Genomic DNA, 21,552 nt, shown 5'->3' with positions numbered 1-21,552 from the left:
GCCAGCTGGCCTAGCAAAAACTGTGAGCCTAGGCTCAGTGAAAGACCCCACCTCCAAAAATAGAGAGTAAGAAGGGGGTGAAACACTCAACATCCACTCTCAGATTCCACATGGGCTTGCACAAACAAGTGCACCTGTACACACCTGTGAGAGAGAGAGGGGGGGGGAACTAATAGATTTAAGGCTCTTGAAGAAACAAGGAAGGAAGGAAAGAAGGAAGGAAGGAAGGAAGGAAGGAAGGAAGGAAGGAAGGAAGGAAGGAAGGTAAGTTTGAACAACAACAACATCATAAACACAACAGAGGCGGGGGGGGGGGAGCAGGGGGCACCAAGATTTCTGAATAGGACTAAGGTCCAACTGCATGAAGAGCTGAGTACTTATGAGCTGTAGTAAGTGAAATTTACAAACTGTAAGGCTACAGGACAAGGTCCTGAGTGTATGCGGCCGCCTGCTTAACTCTGCTTGGCAGAAACTTGACTTCCAATAACTTTCCTATTGTTCTGCATTGAGAATGAAACCAGGAAGGTGTAAAGACCGAGGCGGGCCATTCACCTAACCTACAGTTACTGCACCTAATCCATTAGGTTATTTCCTTTGCCACCTCTTCAGCCTCTTTTTTGCTTTTCCCAATAATCTAAGAGCTGTTGCAGCGTTTGTCTTTAAAAAGCACTGTCCAAAGCAGTTTCTCTTAGCCTGGAAGTCTCTCAAATTTGCACTGCCTCATACAGTAGCCCCCAGCGGCACACGGCCACTGAGCAACTGGAATGCGGGGAGGCTAACTGGAAAAGTGGATTTTCAGATTGAATTTACATCACTTAAAAAGCCACCGGTCATTTCTGCTCCTTTAAATGGTCTCTCATTTCAAAGTACATGCCAAGATGAATCTCTACACGACTTTAAAATGTTTGTGGTTAAGCATCTAAAGAGACAATTCAATAGCAAATACATCCATGATCAAAATCCAAATCCTGTAAACATCTGCCTCACAAAGGTAAAGTTTTCCAGTATTTCAGTGTGGGGGCTGCCACTCTGCCAGGCCCCGGCCCTCAGCTGGAGATACAGAATCCTAGTTTACCACTGTTACCTTACAGCTTTGCCTGATACCTAAAAATCATGTCTTTGTGTTCAACCCCAACCTCTGCATATAATTTGTCTACCAGTATACGCCTTTTACATTTGATGGCTTCTTTCTAGTAGTTTAAAACTGACAAATTAAGTTCCTGAACAGCAGTAATGCTGTCCTAATATTCTCCAGCTCAAACACCCAGGGGTTCTGCCTGCATTGTTATTTAATGTGTTTGCCATCACAGCCTCCCCAACTGTGTCCCCTGAAAGACACACACAGAGCGTGTGTCCAGAAAGGTAAAACCCGACCAGAGGCAGGGAGGTCTAAAGTCTAGGTCTAGGAGCGAATGTGAGTGTTAATGATGTTAAGAAAGCCATTGGTGGCTCTTCAGTTACAAGCCCCCTTTCATGCTTACTTTTTCTTCAAATAAGGCAAGCTGTAGAATGACCAGAAGATAGGACCTTTTGATTGACAGCTATCACAGGTCCTTACCTTGTGCCTGTAAGCAAGTTACACCTACTTAGGGGACCAGCAAAGCTGCTATCAAGGCATCCCAGCTGCTTTGACCATTAAAGGTGCCCTGAGGGAACCGCGCTCAGGTGACTGGGGATACTGAACCAAGCAAGGTTTTGCTAAAGCTACAGACTTCTTTGGGAGGCTTGTTCCGGTAAGGACAGCTCCAGGCAACTATCCACAGCAAGGAAGCCAAGACTTAGTGACCACCAGATCACCTTGCCTACAGCCACTCCTGAGGCCTAGACCCTAGCTGGCTGCTATGCCTAGTAACAGCTGTGCTTGATTAGGCCAACATCAGGAAGGACAACCCCTCCTAGTGACTCAGCAAAATGCTTGCAAGCAAGGGAAGGTGGGGCCCATGACTGGTCCCTAACTGAAGGTATTTGAGTGGGTGAACTGGAGACAGTGCAGATAGGTGAAATTACAAATGAACCCATGGTACCCCGCGTTCCTTTTCTAACTACAAAAGCAGGCTGTTTATACTTATCTGGACTCAACATTAGGCTCCAATACAGAGTTGTCTTACGCCTTATGGTCTTATCACAGGTAGAGAAAGTTGGGCTGGCCACAGGAAAAGTAGCACTTTTGTTGTTGTTGGGAGCTGGTTTTGTTTTGTTCTTTGGGGGGACTGGGCATCACTAGCCTAGGCTGGCCAGGGTCTTGTGTTCCCCTGGCCTCAACCCCCAGAATAGCGGCATTACAGGTGTGATCCACCATACCTGGCTTCCTTTTTAGCACAATAACTGGGTGCTTTCTTTGGTTCCAGGTTAAGCATTCTAAGAATCTAAAACATGAAGGAATAGGTAGGCTGGAAAAAAGGTACCACAGCTGAGCAACTTTTAGACAAAGAGATCCAAGAACAAAAAGGCAAATGTTAGTGTGAGCCTCACGTACAGATGCAACCTCACGTACAGATGCAATGTGTCTACACAAAATGTGTACGGAAATGTTCACAAGCCAAAGTTGTCAAGAGAAAAAGGAAAAAAAAAAAAAACTGGTCAAAGCAGAGGCTGAGAGGGGGCAAGAAAAAAAAGAGAGTTTCACTTCTTACATTATACAATTCTTTGTGGTAGTGATCTTCAGTTTTTAACCAATATTTTACTTGAAGAAACTTGAGCCTTAAAAATACCTTAAGGCTAGGAGCAAAAGAAATAGAAGAGCAATTTACTCAGTGAAAGTTATTTTTATATTGAAAAGATTTAAATAAAACATTGTTAAAGCCTCAACTACGCCGCAGCCACTGACAAATCGTAAGCAACTGTTTAACCACGGCAGCATGTGGGAGACAACTTTTTCTGGTTAGTTGAAGCAACTCAAAATGAAATGCATTCTATTATAAAACTGCTTCTCATTGCACAAAGCAAATTTCCTGGAACTGGAGGGACTTTTCGAATCCCCTATCCAACACTTGCATTTGATGAGTAAGAGAATGAGGTCCAGGAAAGGTAAACTTATTGCCAAACTCAGCAATACCATGGCGAACAGAGCTGAGCTCCAACCAAAGGCAGCATTCGGGCGACGCTGAGGACTCTAGGACTTTTAAATGTGAATCAAGATCACGAAGTGGGAAGAGGGAGCCACATTCCCATTCCCATGCTGGAGCCATGAATCACAAGCCGCATGTATGAGCACACATGGGAGCAATCTCATGAGGGTACTCTGGTGATCTCAAGTTATAGACCATTATATTCTTCTTTTTTTAAAGCCTAAATGAAACAAAACAAAAACAAAAACCCCCGACTTTCTTACTTCAGTAAATTTTGTTTTAGTCACTGTAAAAATTACCACCCCCCATATCTGGAGATAAAGTATATTTATTTCCTTAAGCTACCACTGAAATAGAGAAAAATCGAACATGAATCATGATATGAGAGAAACAAACTGTAGGAAATGCTGAACAGAGTCCAAAGAGCCGCCCTGAAGGCCTCTGCTGCTCAGAAGTGACTTAAACATCTCCCAGCATCCTCTTGCCAAGGTGCCACTGACGACTGTCCAAATCGTTAAACCCTACAGAACTGAAATGAAATGAGAGGCATTTTCTCATATGGAAACTAATCTAAAGCACTATATTATGTCCGCCTTATTTTTCCTTGTTTTGAGTAAACGCCTTTTATGGTGAGCCCCAGCCAAAAGTTACATCTATTCCGGAACATGCAAATGTGGCCTCTCTGGAAGAAAGGTCTCTGAAGTCTAAGGACTCCTGGATGACAGCATTTTGACTTTGAGATGTCTCTAAATTCAATCAGAAGTGGCTTCTTAAGAGGAAGTATGAGACTAAGAGGCACAGAGAAGTTCCTGCAGCCAGAGACATATTTTTTATTGATGTGCCAAGGCTATAGAGTAAGTCTTCAGAGAGAAAGCGGCCTGCAGGCAGCTCTCTTCAGACTTACGGGCTTTGTCCCGATCTAGTATAGTAGCCCTAGAAAACTCATACATTCAAAAATTAACAACTTTATATCGAGGTACAACTGCTAAAGAAAATTAGGTACTTTATATATTTAAAGTATATATGTAATTTTATTAATCTCAAATTGGATTTTTTCCCATTATTGGCATAAGATAAGTTGTTCAACAGTTCTCTCTGAATGTATTTCAAATACTTTCTCCTCTATAAGAAGTGACTAGCGCCAGGTGGTAGTGGTGCACACCTTTGATCCCAGCACTCTGGAGGCAGAGGTAGGCAGATCTCTGGGAGTTTGGGGCCAGCCTGGTCTACAGAGCGAGATCCAGGACAGGCTCCAAAACAACACAGAGAAACCCTGTCGAGAGAGAAAGGAGAGAGAGAGAGAGAGAGAGAGAGAGAGAGAGAGAGAGAGAGAGAGAGAGACAGAGAGACAGAGAGACAGAGAGACTAATAACAATTATAAATATTTCTTTAACGCTTATGAAATAGAAAGTCTTGATTTTAAAATTGTTAGACCTAATGATCAAGATAGAATCAAAATAATTTTTCTATGTTCTCCAGAGTTCACTTAACAATCAAGATGAAGGGCACAATGAAATTAATCAAGACATTTCCAAAACTAACCAACAATACAGCCTCTCGAGTCAGAAAATGTCCATTTACTCTCCCTGCATTCACAAACTCATCTTTTTCTATTTGATCCATCTCGCTGGTCCTCTTGTACATTGATACTCTTTTTTTTTTTTTTAAACCGCGAAAATAATGTCAGTTATTAGGATAAAATAGCAGCATTTAAAGGCAGTGTTCTAGATGGAACTTTTTATATCTCAAACCCTGGGCTGCTAAGCAAGTTTCTTGTTTCCATGGTATAATGTTGAAACACACTTAGCATTAGTTACAATGCCAAGGACCTCAGAGACTATGGTCATAGAGAAGACAATGAGGGGGAAATCATTATGCTTCAGAAGGACATGTTAAAGGGAAAGCACATCCACACAAGAGACTGTAAGGACAGAATGCCATGTAACCCAGAAGACTGCACAAGCACCTTCTCTAAGAACATCCTAGCCTGCGTATCTGTACCAAGCAGCCCTAATAAAATAAAATTTAAAAAAAAAAAAAAAAAAGGCATCAGAACGAAGCCATTTGTAGCAGCTGTGAAGACCACAGACGATGGATGGAAGACAGACAGGCAAGGGATGCTAAAGAGGGCACATGAAAAGCAGAACCATTCCAACTGGCTGCGTTGTAAAACCCTTTAGCAGTGAACTGGAAAGCAGGAATTGAGAAGCATTCCCACACTCCGTGCTGGGCTTCGCTCTGCTATGGATACAATCGCTGGATACAGAAAGGTCCTGGCCCTTGAGGACTTCAGCCAGGAACAGAACCAAGCAACGGGCAAGATCAGAACCAACAATGAAGAAGTCAGAGTCCCTGTTCAGCTCAGACCAACAGGGAGGCAGGACGGCCCTTCTCCCAACTTCTGTGCTAGAGACGCAGATGGCCTCATAGGTAGACCCTGAGCAAAGGTTCAGCTCTCCCTATAGCTGCCGCACAGCATCCACTTGGATAGAGCTTCCGACTGATATCCCAGAGCCTGGGCAGCATGCACTGTCTTCACCGAGGTGGTGTTCTGAGACCACATCGAACTACATACAGTTGGCTGGGAGCTCTCTGGCAGCTGTGGCCATGTGAGCGGTTATTGTCTGTCAATGTGGTACTGGTGCCGGCGGGATTAGGCTTGGGGCCAAAAATGGAATTCTATTCATAGGCTGTCAAGGCTGCAAAGCAGCTTGGCGTTCATTTCACTCCAACTTCCAGAGCTCCACAGCAAACACTAATAAAGCGAATCAAATGGCCCTTCTGAAGTCACATGGGGAGTGGCTGAGGTCGCTATCACCGGCCTCTCCTCCGCTTTTATATCTTCATGGAAACTGGTGTTTTCAAAACACAAGATCAGAAGGCAAATCGAATTCACGGGGAATTAATTGTTTTTAGTATTCTACAGAAGTTATGTAGCAGAGGGCGGGGAGAAGGAAGGGAGGGAGGGAGGGAGGGAGGGTACTCAACCTACTGAAGGTTACGATCAGCTCAGCTCAACTCAAGAATTTTAAGTGCAAAAATCTTACATGTAATTTTTAGTCACTGACATTCAGTGAAACAGAAAAGCAGAATTCTCCACGACCCAACTGACCTAAAGGATCCCCTGAAAACAGATTTGACCTGTGCAGAAAAGGCAGAGAAGTAAAATCTGACTTTTTAAGATTTTAAGACATTCTATTACAAAATAAAAACTGGTATAAGAAATGGGTAAGAAAACCATCTACAGTCCTTACAGATACACACAGGTAAATTTTTTGTTGTTGTTGTTGTTAATGAATTCCTGCCATTGTGGTGTGAGTGGCCCTCCATTTCCTTCCTCTCTGGAGCTATCAAATGTCACCGGAAACCCTTGGAAGTTGTTTGCAGCTGTAGCCCCTTCCTATTGCACTTTGGTAGGTCTCCTTCCCAGCCACAATAAAGCGCCATTTACTTATTACCTCATTACCGGGTAATATGACACTCATTACTGAAGGAGCATGGGGCTGGAACAAGGATAGGTGCCCAGTGCATCTACTAGCCACTGTATGTAGGGTTTTTGTGATCTTAGAATGCTTTAGGGATTACTAAATGTAAATATCCTATAGCTACTAGATCTATCTGAGCAATCTATTGAACAATCACACCATCCCTCATATCTAACATAAACAGTTCTATATTAAGTGCACTGTTCTACATGTTCACAAGGAAATAAAAAAGAAAGTGTACTGATGTTCTCTAAAAAGCACAAAAATTATAATGTAGCCATCTGAGCATGAGCAAGTCAGCTCCAGATAAGGTTACTAAAAGAACAATGGAGAAAACTGTGGATGTTCACCAAGCACCAAGAACCATGTGAGCTGGCATCTGCTGCTCTAGTTATTTTTAATAAGAGATACCAGCAGCACAAGGACAGAAGTCTCCCAAATGCAGGCATAGTTTATCTTCAAGTGAGAAACAATTTATCTCTTAAAGGAGAAAGAAAATTTAAAAAACAACTAATTAGTGGTTGACTATCCACGCCTAAGCATCTACCATGAACTTGCTAACTCTAAAATATAGGATGTGGCAACAAATATTCTGTTGTAATGTAAATGACTAAGAGCCTGGAGAGGCAGCACTCAGTGTCCTTCCCTGCACTCCTGCTTGTAGCAATGGGAAAAGCTGGATATTTTTCTTCCAGAAAGAGTTCAATTTGAATAGCTACTTCCTCCACCGCATATTAAAGTAAAATAAAACAAATCCATACCTTAACTATTTCCACTGTTCAGCATAACATATCAGAGGCAGGGGACCACTGCTCAACTTGTACAGACTTTACATTGCAAATGGCTGAACACATCGTTTGAGATACTGAAACAAACTTCCAAATTTTCTTGTGTCATTGGGCATGTGTCTTCGTTCCTAGATGGCAGACTGTGCTTAAAAAAAAACCCAAACAAAACCAAAACCAAAAAACCAGAGCTGAATGGGTATGACAGACACTGGACCACCTGCCTACCTGGAAAACTTTTGCGGTCTTTTACACAAAAACTGTGCAGTGATTCCTGTCCTGCCGGTACACAGTTAATGGCAGCAAGCTTAAACTTCTAATTCCATTTAAGAATGTTGTGGTTTTTAATTGGAAAAGTGCCGCAGAAACACTATCAGCCTGCAAGTAACTATTATACGACACAGCATCTTAGGATGCATAATAATGACTGCAAACCCACACTCACACATCAAAGCCACTATACTAAGCAGCAGCAGCAGCTAAGAGATTCATGCCTATGGCTTGGGCCCCTGGGTGGTCCTGACCTCTCTGGAGTCGTGTAATTATTTGTAAAGTGGGGAAAATGCAAGTGAGTGTTTTGAACCTCTACCCTTCTCACAAGGTCCCTACAAAGATTTCAGAGATGTAAGGGTGTGAACGTGATCGTAAAATACAAAGTACAAAGTATAGAGAACAGTGCGCTTTAAAACGAAGCTAAGAGATGGCAGAAGGGTTAGAAAGTATAAGTCAACAACAAAAAAACCCCAGAAAAACAAAAAAAAGAAAAACCAAGGTTTGCTGGTGTCTCTGTGGGAGCCCGTTTTCGGGTTCCTCGTGGCTTTACCCAGCAGGTCCGATAGAGAGGATGATTAGGGCCACGGGCCTGACTGTAGGTGTCTGAGATGGTCTGCACTTGGCTGTGCTGAAGGGAGGTCTTTTGCTCCTACCCCTTGGTGTTTCTATAAATTCCTTAGGGCAGAGACAGTCAGGGCTGTTGGAATAAGTCCCAGGCCCTCTCGAGGCTATCCTTTATTTTCTATCTGTTTATCTTTGCAATCTAAATCCTTCTATCTAATATTTCCTGCTGGTCACACTCAAGGAAACTCTGGGGAGCTGTGGGGTTACTGGTGGGTAAACACCCGGCATCTCTCTCACTCTCTCACTGAAGCTCAACTCTCTAAGATAACTTTGATACACAGCAGAAATTAGTCCAAAAAGGGCACCAGCGCCGCTTACAAAAAAAGCCGAATGTGTACTAAACTGCGGATCCAGAAATGATCCAGCCTTTGAGTAGGACCTCAGTCCAACCCATGGGTTGTAGCTCAGCAGTAGTGTTTGCCTAGCATACATGGGTCTTGAGGTTCAATCCCCATTACTGCCCAAAAGAAGAAGGAAAAGAAAAAAGCCACCATGAAATTCCAAAGCCTTTTTAAAATCTCAAGTAGACAGAAATAAATGATGCGGCTGGATCAGGAGACGGACTTGGAATGTGCCTGCTGATATAACCACACATATAAAACAAAGATGCCTTCCTTGGGCTTGCTAGCCATTTCTAACCTATTTGGTGCAGCCATAAAACAAAATTCTTCAGATATTTCTCTCCAGACAGGAAGAAGGACAGCAGTGAATGAAAATCTGTAAAAGGTAACCTATTTACTAGAGGACATAAAGGTCAATGGAATGGGCAGAGGAAGAAGGGACACACACCTATAGTCAAGTAGTAATAATGTGCCAAGTCCATCAATAATTACGCTAAAGGAATTTTTCTAAGCACAGTACCTCAGGGAAGAACGAAAGATGTGTTACCAGTGGGCACAGGTTGTCAGCTCCTGCACAACAAGATGCGAGCAAAATAACAAGCGTTTTGCCTTGCTCACCTAAGAGTGAAAAGAAATATAAGCAGTTGCCTCTGCGTCTGGAAATAGAGGCCGCATTATTATTCAGTGTGGGGAAACCCAAAAGATGATTCTGTTTACTTAAAAGTCCCACTACATGTTCCCTTAAGCAGAGTGACATGGGAAAGCATGGACAAGAGCCTTTATGGCTGAATTTAAAAAAAACAAGGTGGCAAAAAGTGCTTGTGGTTGGCTGGATTAGCTGGCATCAAACAGTAGGCACAGAGGCTGTCCTTAGCTGATTCCAGCTAACAGGCAGGGCAGGGCAGGGCAGTGACTCATTAAAACAGAGGAGGGGCTATGAGCAGGGGCTCAAGATTGGTTAGTGTGCCAGCCAGTTTTATGTCAACTTGACACAAGCTAGAGTCATCGGAGAGGAAGGGAGCCTCAATTGAGAAAAATGCCTCTGTAAGATCAGGCTGTAGGCATGTCTGCAGGGCATTTTCTTAATCAGTGATTGATGATAGATGATATCTTGCTGTGGATGGAGCCATAACTGCCCTGGGTTCTGTAAGAAAGCAGGCTGAGCAAGCCAAGAGGAGCAAGCCAGAAAGCAGCACCCCTCGATGGCCTCTGTATCAGGTCCTGCCTCCAGGTTCCTGCCCTCACTGCTTTTGCTATAGAGCTGTTATATGGAACTGTGAGTGAAATAAACCCTTTCTTCCCCATGCTGCTTTTGGTCATGATACTTCATCACAGCAACAGTCACCCTAAGACACTTAGCTTGCCTGTGAAAGGCAACCGCTCTGTCATCCTCCACCTCCAGCCCTAATATGGCTCCAGACTGCAGAGCATCAATATAGAAAATAACATGCCGTTAAGATACTACAGAGAGGAATCACAGGGACTATGTAAAAGTCAGCCTTCACATGGGGATTCTTTCTGTGCCCTTTGAATTCTCTACCATGTGAATCCACTACTTATTAGAGGAGGTAATATATTCCAGAAGGCGTGTGATCCCCAGCATGTGGGCAGACAGTAAAACACATCTACATCCCAGTGTTGGTAGGCATAAGCAATGAATGGTCATTATGAGCAGCACAGACTAGCCAGAACTAGAGGACAGTCCATGCTGGGTGTCCTCAACGGTATCGTTTGGAGAGACAGAAAAGGGAATGTGTCTGTCTACCAACTCCAGAAACACATGATGCTAAGTTTATATCTAAATTAATCTGCAAGTTCAATTTTGATGATTTAAACACACACACGTTGGTTGGAATTATCTACTACTCCTTTAGTAAAGTTTTTTGGGGGGAGGAGTATATGCGTATTTATTGCGTATCTGAAACTGGGCATTTTTAAGATTAAAAAAAAAAAAAAACCAGCAATAACTGAGCTTCATATCAGTAACAAGGGGTCAGAGCTATACTCTAAAACCAAAAACAAATAAAACAGACGAAGTAACAGTTTACAAGGCATTTGATATTAGGCCAAAAAAAAAAAAAAAAAAAAAAGTAAGTCTCAATTAGCTTTCAGTCTTCATGGTTTTTAGAATATTCATTCCTATGAAGTCCAGGAGATATGAAACGAGATGGTCTCCTGAAGATTTTTATCAATGTTAATGGCAGCATTATTACCTACAACCAACATGGTAACAGCCAAATGCTCATCAATTACTGAGTGAGTAAACTGTATCTCAGAAGGATACAAAGAGGGGACATTAAGGCTCAGCCAGAGCTGCATCATACATGAATCTCAAACAAACCCTCTCCCCTGAAAATGGATACATCACGTCAGCCCACCTATGTGAATTCTAAGGGCAAACGTGTTGTATATAACTAACATAAGGACAGGGGCAGAGCTGAGGTCATAGAGGGATGGGGTAGTGAGGAAGACAGGGACTACAGAACGCCAAAAGAAAATTCTTTGCAGTGAAGGGTATGCCCACTGCTTGACAAGGTGATGGCTTCCTGGGTAACAGACAAATGTCAAGATTTACTGAACTGCAGGTTTTCAGTGTGCGCAGTTTACTGCATGTAAATTATACCCCCAGGGAGCTTTTTTAGAAGTAAAAAAAAAAAAAAAAGACTTATTTACATCAAAAACCTGGAAGGTAACAAATACACTGAGACTAAGACATTGGTCTTTTCTGAAGTGGGCACATGCCTCCAGAGTAACCTTCAAAATTATCTGGCAAACTGTAAGCTGCGTATCACACTCCTCAAAGCTGATAACGTGAAGGCGCGCGCACAGGTGGAGTCAGTTGCCAGGGGTTACTGGAGGATAAGGAAGCATGTGAAGCTTACACTGGCCTCTTTTGTCTGGGGCTCCTCCTCTGTCCTTGGCATACCATGGAGCTATGATGCTGCTGCTTGCGTGAGCTGGCGGGTGTCAAGGCTCCCAACAATAAAATATCTGTGCTCCTGTCTCTCTCCTGCCTTGAGCAGAGGCACAATTTATGTTAAAAGAAGCAAACTGACCCTAACTGATATTTGATAGACTCAAACAAACAAACGGAAAAAAAAAAAAAAAGTTACTAAAAATCTACACAAAAGTGTCTGTGTTAGGGAAGGAACATGAATTATTATTAAGCCTTTTTTTTTTTTTTTTTTTTTTTTTTGGCTTGTGTGCCGGAAATGAGAAACCTCATCAAACCCTACTTATAATTAGTATACTAACAACTGTCTGAGACGTAGAAAGACAGCCTCGGTACCATAATTAAACACTGGAAGATACTAAAAGAAGAAGCTCATTCAAGCTTGCCGCTTGGAGACCAAAAAACTTAAAAAAAAAATAAAATAAATATGGAACTCAGCTCCAGAATATTTTTAAAAAAAATCTTTTTGTCAACAACAAGAACAAAAATAATTGGGATGTTTCCCTCATTTACAAAATGAGTATACGGAGGCCATTTAAATGTCTATAAAACGTTCTAAGGGCTCTAAACACACTCTGGAAAATAAGTCCTTCTTCACAAAGGCAACAGGAATGCTATCTTTAGTCCTTACTCTGGTATTCCAGTGTCCGGGCTGCCATCCATTCACCTAGCTCTGTCTCTTAGACCCTAACTACTCCATCTGCTCCCTCACCTTCAAAATCCACCCCACAGCACTTCCAGGGGCTATTTCCTGACTGTCACACACCCTCAGTCTGTCCCCAGTTCCTCCGCACGCCTTCATTACAGGCTGTGCCACACTGCCTCACACACGCCCTGCCCTGCCCTCCTTCACACCTCCAAATGACATGCCTGTCATAATCACAGGGAAGCAAATGTGCACTTCACCCTACATTTGTTTGTTCAAGAAAATGCACAACTCTATTAATCCACTAAAACCTTGGTTGTCTCAGATACATTGAAGAAGCAACTGAAACACGAAAGAGAAACAGGCTGCGGCGCATTTTCCACAAAGGACTCTGAGGACTCGAGGGGACTAACCTTATTAAGAGTGTAGATGGCTCATCGCTAACCCTAAAGTCTAACCCCCTAATGTCTGTTTCCTCCATGGTCCCAGGAGGAAGGCCTAACTATGACTACATCTCAAGAGTTCCAGCCCAGTGATTTTTCTCCTTCGGCCATTAATTACTAAGGACTTTGATTTAAGTACTCCAGGTGGTGTTTCAGGTCAGTAAATCACAAGAACTTTCTTCTTTCAGATCGTCTTTCAGCAGCTCCCACAATTCAGCCCCTATTTTAACAAACCACCTCTTACAACTCAGATCTGCCATATGGTTTCAGGGGATGAGGCTCCTATTAATGCCCAATTGGGCTTTGAGAGGACCCCGCTTAGATCTTCTGCTGAGTTGGGAGCACAGAACCATTTGGAGACATAACTCATGAAACTGTACTTACTATATTTTCTTAACAATATGCTTGCTGAGCCAGGGCTATTTTTGGATCTTTAAAGACACAGTGATTTGTGCAACTGCTCTTTACTAAACATACAGTTTGTAACATGCTTCTCAGCAACTGGACCCATACACTATACTTAGCCTCCACTCCTCTCTGCCTTGAAGCCGTAAAAAAACAACCTGTTTGGAGACTGATGCATTTTCTCCTGCTATCTTACCAGCAGGACACCTGTGCTTCTCACCCAGGGGTGCCAGCTCACTGTGAACTCCTCCAGGGTATGTCTTCACGCAGAAGATAAGGAAGAGTGCAGGAGTCCAGAGGCATCATTTCCTAAGAGCCAGAGAGGAGACTCAAAGGGAAAGCAAGGCTGGACACAGGCTCATTCCAGGGGACGTGACACTGGCGTCATTATTCCTGAGACTGAACCTGGACAATTTTAACTTTCTTTCTCCTATTAATTATGCCCAGACCTGCAGTATTTGCTCTGATAATAGGCATTTATCACTTGCTTTCCTCCCACTTCGTGAGGGGCCTTAATCTAATCTAAAAGTGGGACTCAAGGCATATGGTGGAAACATTCTAGAAATTTAATTCTTTAAACAGTTTTAAGCAGAGCTATCCCATCAAGGTTTTTTCCTGTAGACTTTTCTCTCTTTCAATACTGGGACCACCCCTTCAGTTCAGGCACGCTTTTTGGACTCTTAAACCCTCCTCTGAAATTATTTTAAACTTACACATTTCTTCTTTTATAGCTGGCAATGTGTTCTAAGTTTCTGACTCTTACTTAGTTTTTGGATAACTTTCATGTGATTTCACAACAAAAGTGGAACCTAATTACCACCTGTACATCGAAAACAGTACATATCACATTGCCAAAACAAGCCTTTTGCTGGAGTAGAGGCTGCCTGAAACTCGGCATGGCCCGGCCATGGTGCTAACCTACTTCTTAGGCTCCAGGTCCATCATACTACTGTCAATGCTCCTGAAAACAGAACACTCTCAGATCCCATCATTTCTCCTTTACATACTTCAATTTTTTAAGGCTCAATCAGTCTTGACACTCAGTTTTCTAAGAATCTAAACTGGACCAAAATTTTTCCAAAAAACTGGAGTATAATGATCCGTAAACAAAATAAATCTTGAAGTCACTCATCTATTAAAGAAAAGATAGTCTCTGCAATGTTAGGCTGAAATGTGCTGACAAGAGTTTTACAAGCTAACAATTTAAGCCCCCTTACACACACACACACACACACACACACACACACACACACACACACAAACACACACACACATACACAGGGGACAGAACCTAGCTGCATGTATGTTGGGCAAATGCTTGGTCACTAAGTCACACCAGCCCTTAAACACATTTTTCAAGGGATCAAGAACAGTATGCCTTCATGACCTCCATGGGTAGCTACATACAGGTATTTCCTCCACAAACTTAGAACTCAGGTGCCTATCCTCTCAAGATTTGCTTCACTTTAAGTTCAAGGAAACAAAGTAAGAAATAAGAATGGTGTGTGGAGGAGACATGATAACAAAGATTAAGCTTCTAACTTTCTGAGATTCAAACAAAGGTAAGACAGCTGTATCAGAATAGCGACATCTATCTTGCCCTGCAGAATGCCAGGTCCATCAGATTCTACCAGCAAAGATGGAAGACACACACACTATTTTTCAGGCCAGTAATTTGACAGGCTAAGCCGTTCCACCATCCTACAAGGAAAGTGTCCTTTCAACGTCATACACTAGCTGTTGTTTTAACTGACTAATAATAATAATTGAAATTCTTCTGCACGCAACACATAAAGCTTTCATAGCTCAAACACAGCTAAGTTGCTCACTGTGCAAAAGGATAACTACAGTGATCATCTCCTTTCAGCGTGGGAAATACAGAGGCCTAAGAAGCAAGACAGGAATGAAACACATTAGCCAATGTAGAAGAGCAGAGATTGCGGGCTCCCAGGATGGAGGAAGATTCGCTGGTCATGGAGCCAACCTTCGAAGAAGCAGAGGGTCACACCACACACTTTTACTTTTTTCCACTATGAGCACGTGTGATTATCAGTGTGCGAGTTTGTGCCTGTGAACACAGGTGCCACGGGGGCCAGAGGCATCAGACACCCCGAAGCTGAAGTGCTGGGAATTGAACTTGGGTCTTCTGTAAGAGGACTGCATGCTCTTCAACCTCGGAGCTGTCTCTCCGGCCCCTGTGGGGTCCCAGACTTGGAACAAAGAAGGAAAGGCTGGGGGTATCAGTCCATGAAAGTGATGACTTCCAACCCTACAGGTTAGCCCCAGTTCTGTTGCCTACAGTCAGAGCGCTGGGCAAAACTTAAGTCAGTACTCACAAAGCCATGAACTCTGAAATAAAACCTAATACTCATCCCAAATAAAGAGCCATTGATAAAAATTCAGAAACACAGTAGCAAAATTTGCCCTGGGTTTATTATATCGTGGTTGAACTAGTATTGAAATAATGAAAACAGCTTTAGACCCAGAGTGCAAAGCTTTTACTGTGGAGCAAAATCATAAACCAGCTGTATCAGAGGTTCCCAACCTGCCTAATGCTGCGACCCTTTAATACACTTCCTCATGCTGTGGTGACCCCCTCCTCTACCATAAAGTTATTTTCATTGTTACTTCATAACTATAATTTTGCTACCGTTTATGAGTTGTAATGTAAATATCTGTGTTTTCCCATGGCCGTTGGGGAGGTCACGACCCCTACGCTGAGAACCACTGAGTTATAAGGGTAGGAAGCCCAAAGAGGTTAAACACATGTTTGGGTTGAATTTCATCCACAGATAAAGGCTTATTCTGAATAACTGAAAAGCAAAGCGAAGAGCCAAGCCAAAGAGAGCTCAGCAACCAAGAAACGCTAACTTAGTCCCCACCTGGGAGAGTGTACTCACACACATACAGTCCATTGAACAGTATGGACATACCTGTTTTAGGATGGATTGAGAAGAATCCTTGGGGATTGCCACTTGTAATTTTGTAAGTCAGCTTGTCGCTGGAGCTAGAATCGGGATCGAATGCCTCAATCTGGACCACGGATACATCCTTGGGTGAATTTTCCATTATTTCTGGATAGTACACAGGCTCTGATGTCTGTGGTGCGTTGTCGTTGACATCTTCCACCTCTATGTAGACCTCGATGAAGGACGACAGGGGTACCACACCCTGATCCGTGGCGTAGACCGTGAGCCAGTAGTGGGAAGTCGATTCCCTGTCCAGTCGGTCCAAAGTCTCTATGACACCTATAGAGAAACAGTCAAAACAAAAAGTTCACAAGAGGCCACTTACTGGGTTCATGAACTTCAGCAAGCTATCTACCCAGTTTCCCTTCCAACAGAATGGAAGTAACCGCATGCTCCTTAATGACTGATTCAATGAGCTCATACCTATGTAACGGTCAAACATGTGGCATATAATACCAACTACAGAAGTATTTACAATTGCTTTAAAAATGTCTCATCGGAATCTGAAAATACCCCAGGGTATAGGCACTAAGAGATCTTGTGGTCTAATAATGACCCTGTTTTCCGAAAGGTAAAATTTATGGCTACTTGAAATGTGTTGGCTTCCATGGAGATTAAGCAGGAAGCCAAAGAAAAACCAGAGTCAGGGTTCAGCTCCATGGCCTCGATCCCACTCCTTAAGACACAGTCCAGGCACAGAGAGCAGGGGGCATATTCCTCTAGACATCTGAGTTACACTATCCAGTCCTTTAAAAACCACTAAGAAAAGAAAATGGGAAATGTTTGAAAGCCTAGCTAGCATAAGAAATTGTTCAGGTTTCTTACATGCTAAACTTCTTAATATTTTTAACCATCTTAACCAAACCAATATGGCATAACAACATAAATTCTCCCTGTTATGTTCTAAACTGCAAAAAACGTGTATCTTCCCTAGCTACTCATGATATTTCCGGCTCCTCCTATAAAGCACGACAGCTATCCACTTAATGAGTAAACTGCCCCAGTATGTTGGCTAGCATTGGGATACAGAGGCTTCCGTGGAGACCCAAACTAGAACACATGTTTAGAGAGAGAACTGGTAATATAGAAAGTGTATGATGGCTGAGCAGAGTCCAGAGGACTGGGTTATTCTGGCTCCATCGTGGAAACCTACTAAGACTTTAATTCCAGAACCCTCCTCCAACAAAGTGATTAGAAGTGGAAATATCAACTCTCTTAAGCAAATGTGGCCTTTCACTTAATGGCATACTCTTGCCTTCCGGCTCCCAGAATGATTGATCATTGTGAACTGATGGCGCCTCAGCACACAACACCATGCACCTGACTACACTTCAGAAATCCTCCGACTTCAGGATCACTGAGGTCCCCTAGCTGATGCAAAATGCAAAAATCAAAAACCAAGGTCATCTATTTTTAGCAGTAGGACAGTATTTATCTCAACCACTAACCCAGGTTATGTATTTAAATTATCAAATAAGCTCATAACTGTATGCAACACAATGCTTTGAAATGTGGGTACAATGTAGCGTGGTTCAGCTGAGCTAATCAACTATGCATTACCTCCTCCTATAGTTAAGTGTGTGTGTGTGTGTGTGTGTGTGTGTGTGTAGAATACTTAATATTTACTCAATAATTTTCAGACACAATATGTGGTTATTAACTATAGTTAATAAAGTGCTCGTATTTGGGATTATTTAAATTTAAGTGCTTGCTTATTTGGGGGTGATATCAGAAAAAGTCACAGAATAATGAATAACCAAACAGAAAGTGAACTACCTTAAGATGAATGTTTACAGCCACTATGATTAACAATCGATCACACACTAAGATGGTTCCTCTTTTCCTCTAACCCAAACACAATCTATACATATTCAATAATTCACTAAATGACTACATTGTAGAACTGTCTGTATCCGCAACAAATATATCTTTTCTATTTTCCCTTGTTGATTGCAGCCACCATGTCACCCAAGGAAATCAGAGACACAGGCTGTTTCCCCTCCCCGGTTTACATATTAACCAAATGAAGGCGCATATGCTTCTCTCCCGTGCTGCTGCTCCATTAAAATGCAATTAAATTCATTGGACAAGTGAAGTATTATTAGAAAATTTCAAGCAGACAGACACATGGTGATTTTACCCCCTGCCTTTCACTTCTAACTATCAAATATTTCACGCTGCTCTCTCTTTCTTTTCTTTTAATCGTAGTCCTTCCAATGTAATTATAAGCTCATAAAGCAACGACAATTACATAAACAATTTACTCTGGGTTTACTCTATGCCAGGCATCAGGGTAGTCCTGCACTGTCCTGTCTGATCTTTTCTACACTAGTGGTGCTATTGTCCTCACTTCCTGATGAAAAACTCTGAGATGAAGAACATTCCCAGGGCCACCGTAAAGGGCAGCATTTCTGTGAATTCAGGGCCAGCACGGATCTGGTCAGGTCTATTCTGTGAACAATAATCAGAGGAATATTTAAAAAAAAAAAAAAAAGTGTGATAACCCAGAAGACAAGACGGGCTTTGTATCCCGTGCACTTTTTTAAAGTCGGTATTCAGGTGAAGATTATGTATTCATTCAAATACAACAGCTTTAAAGGGAAATTATAAAATGCAAGCATGTTACGATGGAAAACTGGTTATTTACTTCCATGGGTTTTCCCCCTAGTTTCTCATCTGTGTAGCCCTCTGCTGAGAACTGGTTTTTCGCCACCGCACCCCCGTCAACCAGGCAAGAGGGAGAAGAGGGGCCATGTTCCTCTTAAGGCAAACCCCAACCATGAACTCCTGAGCTATGGTCAGGAGCTATGGGAAAGAGGGGGAGGTGGGGCCATGTTCCTCTTAAAGTAAATCCCTACCATGAACTCCTAGCTACAGCTGGATATAAATAAAGGTCGAAAATGAAACACAGTGGTTCTGGTTCAGATATAAAGAAAAACAGGGTTGTATCAAATGTTAAAGACTAAGATTACGGAACAAGAGGCCCACTTTCCTATGACATGAAGTCATGGGCTGTGAGGAGCACAGAATGCGTACTGATACACCCCCTCGATCAAATCAGTGATTGACAGGAATCCAGTCCGTTCTTTACAGAAAGCCTCATTTCTAAAATAATCCATATGCCAGCCATCTACAAGTATGACTAGAAATAATGTTTAGTGTTGGGTCACTCTGAGTCCTTATTCCTGTAACTAGTACTTCCTAAAGCTACTACCAACACAGGGGAAAACAAAAACCAAAACCAAAAGAAAAAAATATATAACTGAAGCCTTCAAGCCATCACTGGGTGTGAACCAGACAACTGTACTCATTCTTAAAATTTGACTCCTATTCTTAACTCTCTTGTTTATGAATCAACTTCCAGTTGTTGATAATCAGTAATAAGTTCTTTCGTATAAGAAGTTACAAACTCATTCTTCCTGGAAAAAATAAGGAACTAATGAAATCTATAGTCTTAACAGATTTTTTTAAGCACATAAAATAAAGCTTTAATCTTCAGACTCTCCCAGTTTATATTCTGTCTTCAACAACCTGTGTTTTGTTCCTCTAGCACTCTCTGTTCCTAGTTCTATCTTTCATTTCTTTGCTTTTAAAACAAAACCAGAATGGCTGCTATGAGATGGAATCTCCCGCTTCCTTCTCCCTGGTGCCGGGATTGCAGGTGCCTGCCACCATGCCTGGCTTCCCTCTTTTTAGATAGCAGTAACAGTGTGCAACCAGATGACAGATAAAGCCAGGGTGTCAGGAGGAAGAGGCAGCCCTGCCTTCTAGAGAATTCCCTTCAGCCAGAAGAAAAATCCAGTAAGAATGGAGAGGAACAAGGAAATTACAGGATTCTTACTTCCTGAGGAATGTGGGACTGACCCACCTGCATGGGACGACCAGGGAGACCAAGCAGACTCTTAGTGATGGTCATACTGAGCACAGAAGACAGGTTCAGACATGCTTGTTCTAGGCACTGCCCAGCACTGTAGCATAATTGGGAACTGTTCCTTTACTTTAAAGAAGTATTTCAGAAGTCCTAAGTGCCCAACTTTCTAACTTTGAGAATACAATGAAAACATTTTCAAAAAAAAAAAAAGTTGTTAATAAGCTGAACAGTCTGAAAAAAGAGCTGGAAACATGAAACTATTAGCTAAGAATATTTATCATTCCTAACATGCTTGATGGGATTGCAAAGCCACCGCCAGATGTCACTATGGAAACTGACTTCAAATATGCATCTACTGAAATCACTGCTACACTGAATGGAAAAAAAAGATCATGTGATTTCTAAAAGAGCACCCAGCTGTAAACAGGAGGTCTTGATCATAATCCCTCCACTCAAGACTTAGGGATCTATGTGGAAGAGGAGGAGGAAGAGGAAGAGGAAGAGGAGGAGGAAGGACGTCAAGAGCCAGAGGTGATGGGTGATTCCAGGGAAACAGTCATCCAGACACAGCGGGCCTCATAGACAGGTGAACTCAGAGAAACCATGGCAGCGTGCACAAGACCTATAAAGGTTAAAACCAGACAAAATCTCTGCATTAAGAAAGGGTAGAGGCCGGGCGGTGGTGGCTCACACCTTTAATACCAGCACTTGGGAGGCAGAGCCAGGCAGATCTCTGTGAGTTCGAGGCCAGCCTGGGCTACAGAGTGAGTTCCAGGAAAGGTGCAAAGATACACAGAGAAACCCTGTCTCAAAAAGGGTAGAAGACACAAAGTCTTAAACCAAGAAGCTCCTTGTAATTAACACCCTCAGGCAAAGGGAAAAAGAGTTTTCTCCAAACAAGTGCCACCAGGTGTATCCACCACACTCCAGGGCAAGCCCTGTGCCCAAGAGGAGTTGGCCAACACAAAACCTTCTCTGCGTTTTTTGTTATATGTTTTGTTTGGCTGTTTGTTCTTTTTAACTTGTTGAACTGATTCTCTCTCTCTCTCTCTCTTTTTTTTTTTTTGGTCTGTTTCTTTTGTGCAGGAGAAGAAAAGATGAAGATGGGTGGGTAAGGAGGTAGGTAGGATCTTGAAACTGGGGGAGGGAAAGAATATAATCAAAATATATTGTACGGAAGAAAGCTAATGTTTAAAAAAATAAAGAAAAGGGGAAATATCGCTGTGGCAGACCTTCCTCCTGGAAGGATGCAGCAGATATTTAATGAAGCAGGTACAGATATCATCCTCCCCTGGCCTGATTTCTCCAGGCTTACGGCACATAACACCACCTCTTGTCACGAAAACAGTTCAAAGTAAAGCAAGCTTTCCAAGCCTGCCTTGTTCTCACATCACGGAGGCTGGCTTTACTCTTACTTCCAATCCTGCCCTCAACATCCACCACTTGTACCAGCTGACATGACACTGTGGCCCCGGTTTCGACATAGTAACTCCTGTAAGGCAAAATGAAGTTGCCGCACTGCCAAAAATAATTCAAGTGACTCAGATTTCCATGCCCACAGAATACCTGGCTTGTTGAAGTTCTGCCGATTTTATTGAAGGGACCATGACCGTTAAGAGGTCCTAGTGCCAGAGATTTTGACCAAAAGCTTGTTATTTCTGACTCCTTGGTTACTCCTACTCAAAAATA

At 42.5% G+C, this 21,552-nt stretch overlaps 1 protein-coding gene across 8 annotated transcripts in view; it reads right to left on the bottom strand.

Moving 5' to 3' along the window:
• Fat1 (FAT atypical cadherin 1) overlaps positions 1 to 21,552 on the bottom strand; it is a 120,098-nt gene that overhangs the window by 50,774 nt on the left and 47,772 nt on the right. For all 8 annotated transcript variants that reach the window (XR_004946878.1, XM_036209269.1, XM_036209268.1 and 5 more), the window contains exon 3: positions 15,957 to 16,271. Coding sequence is in view for 7 of the 8 variants with exons in the window: in XM_036209269.1 (XP_036065162.1) it covers positions 15,957 to 16,271 (315 nt within the window). In the remaining variant the exon portion in view is untranslated. The remainder of the gene's footprint in view (positions 1 to 15,956; positions 16,272 to 21,552) is intronic.

This window comes from Onychomys torridus, chromosome 17 (assembly GCF_903995425.1).
Source record: "Onychomys torridus chromosome 17, mOncTor1.1, whole genome shotgun sequence".
Classification (NCBI taxonomy): Eukaryota; Metazoa; Chordata; class Mammalia; order Rodentia; family Cricetidae; genus Onychomys; species Onychomys torridus.
Note: the sequence above shows the minus strand (reverse complement) of the source record. Positions and strands in the feature narration are given on the sequence as shown.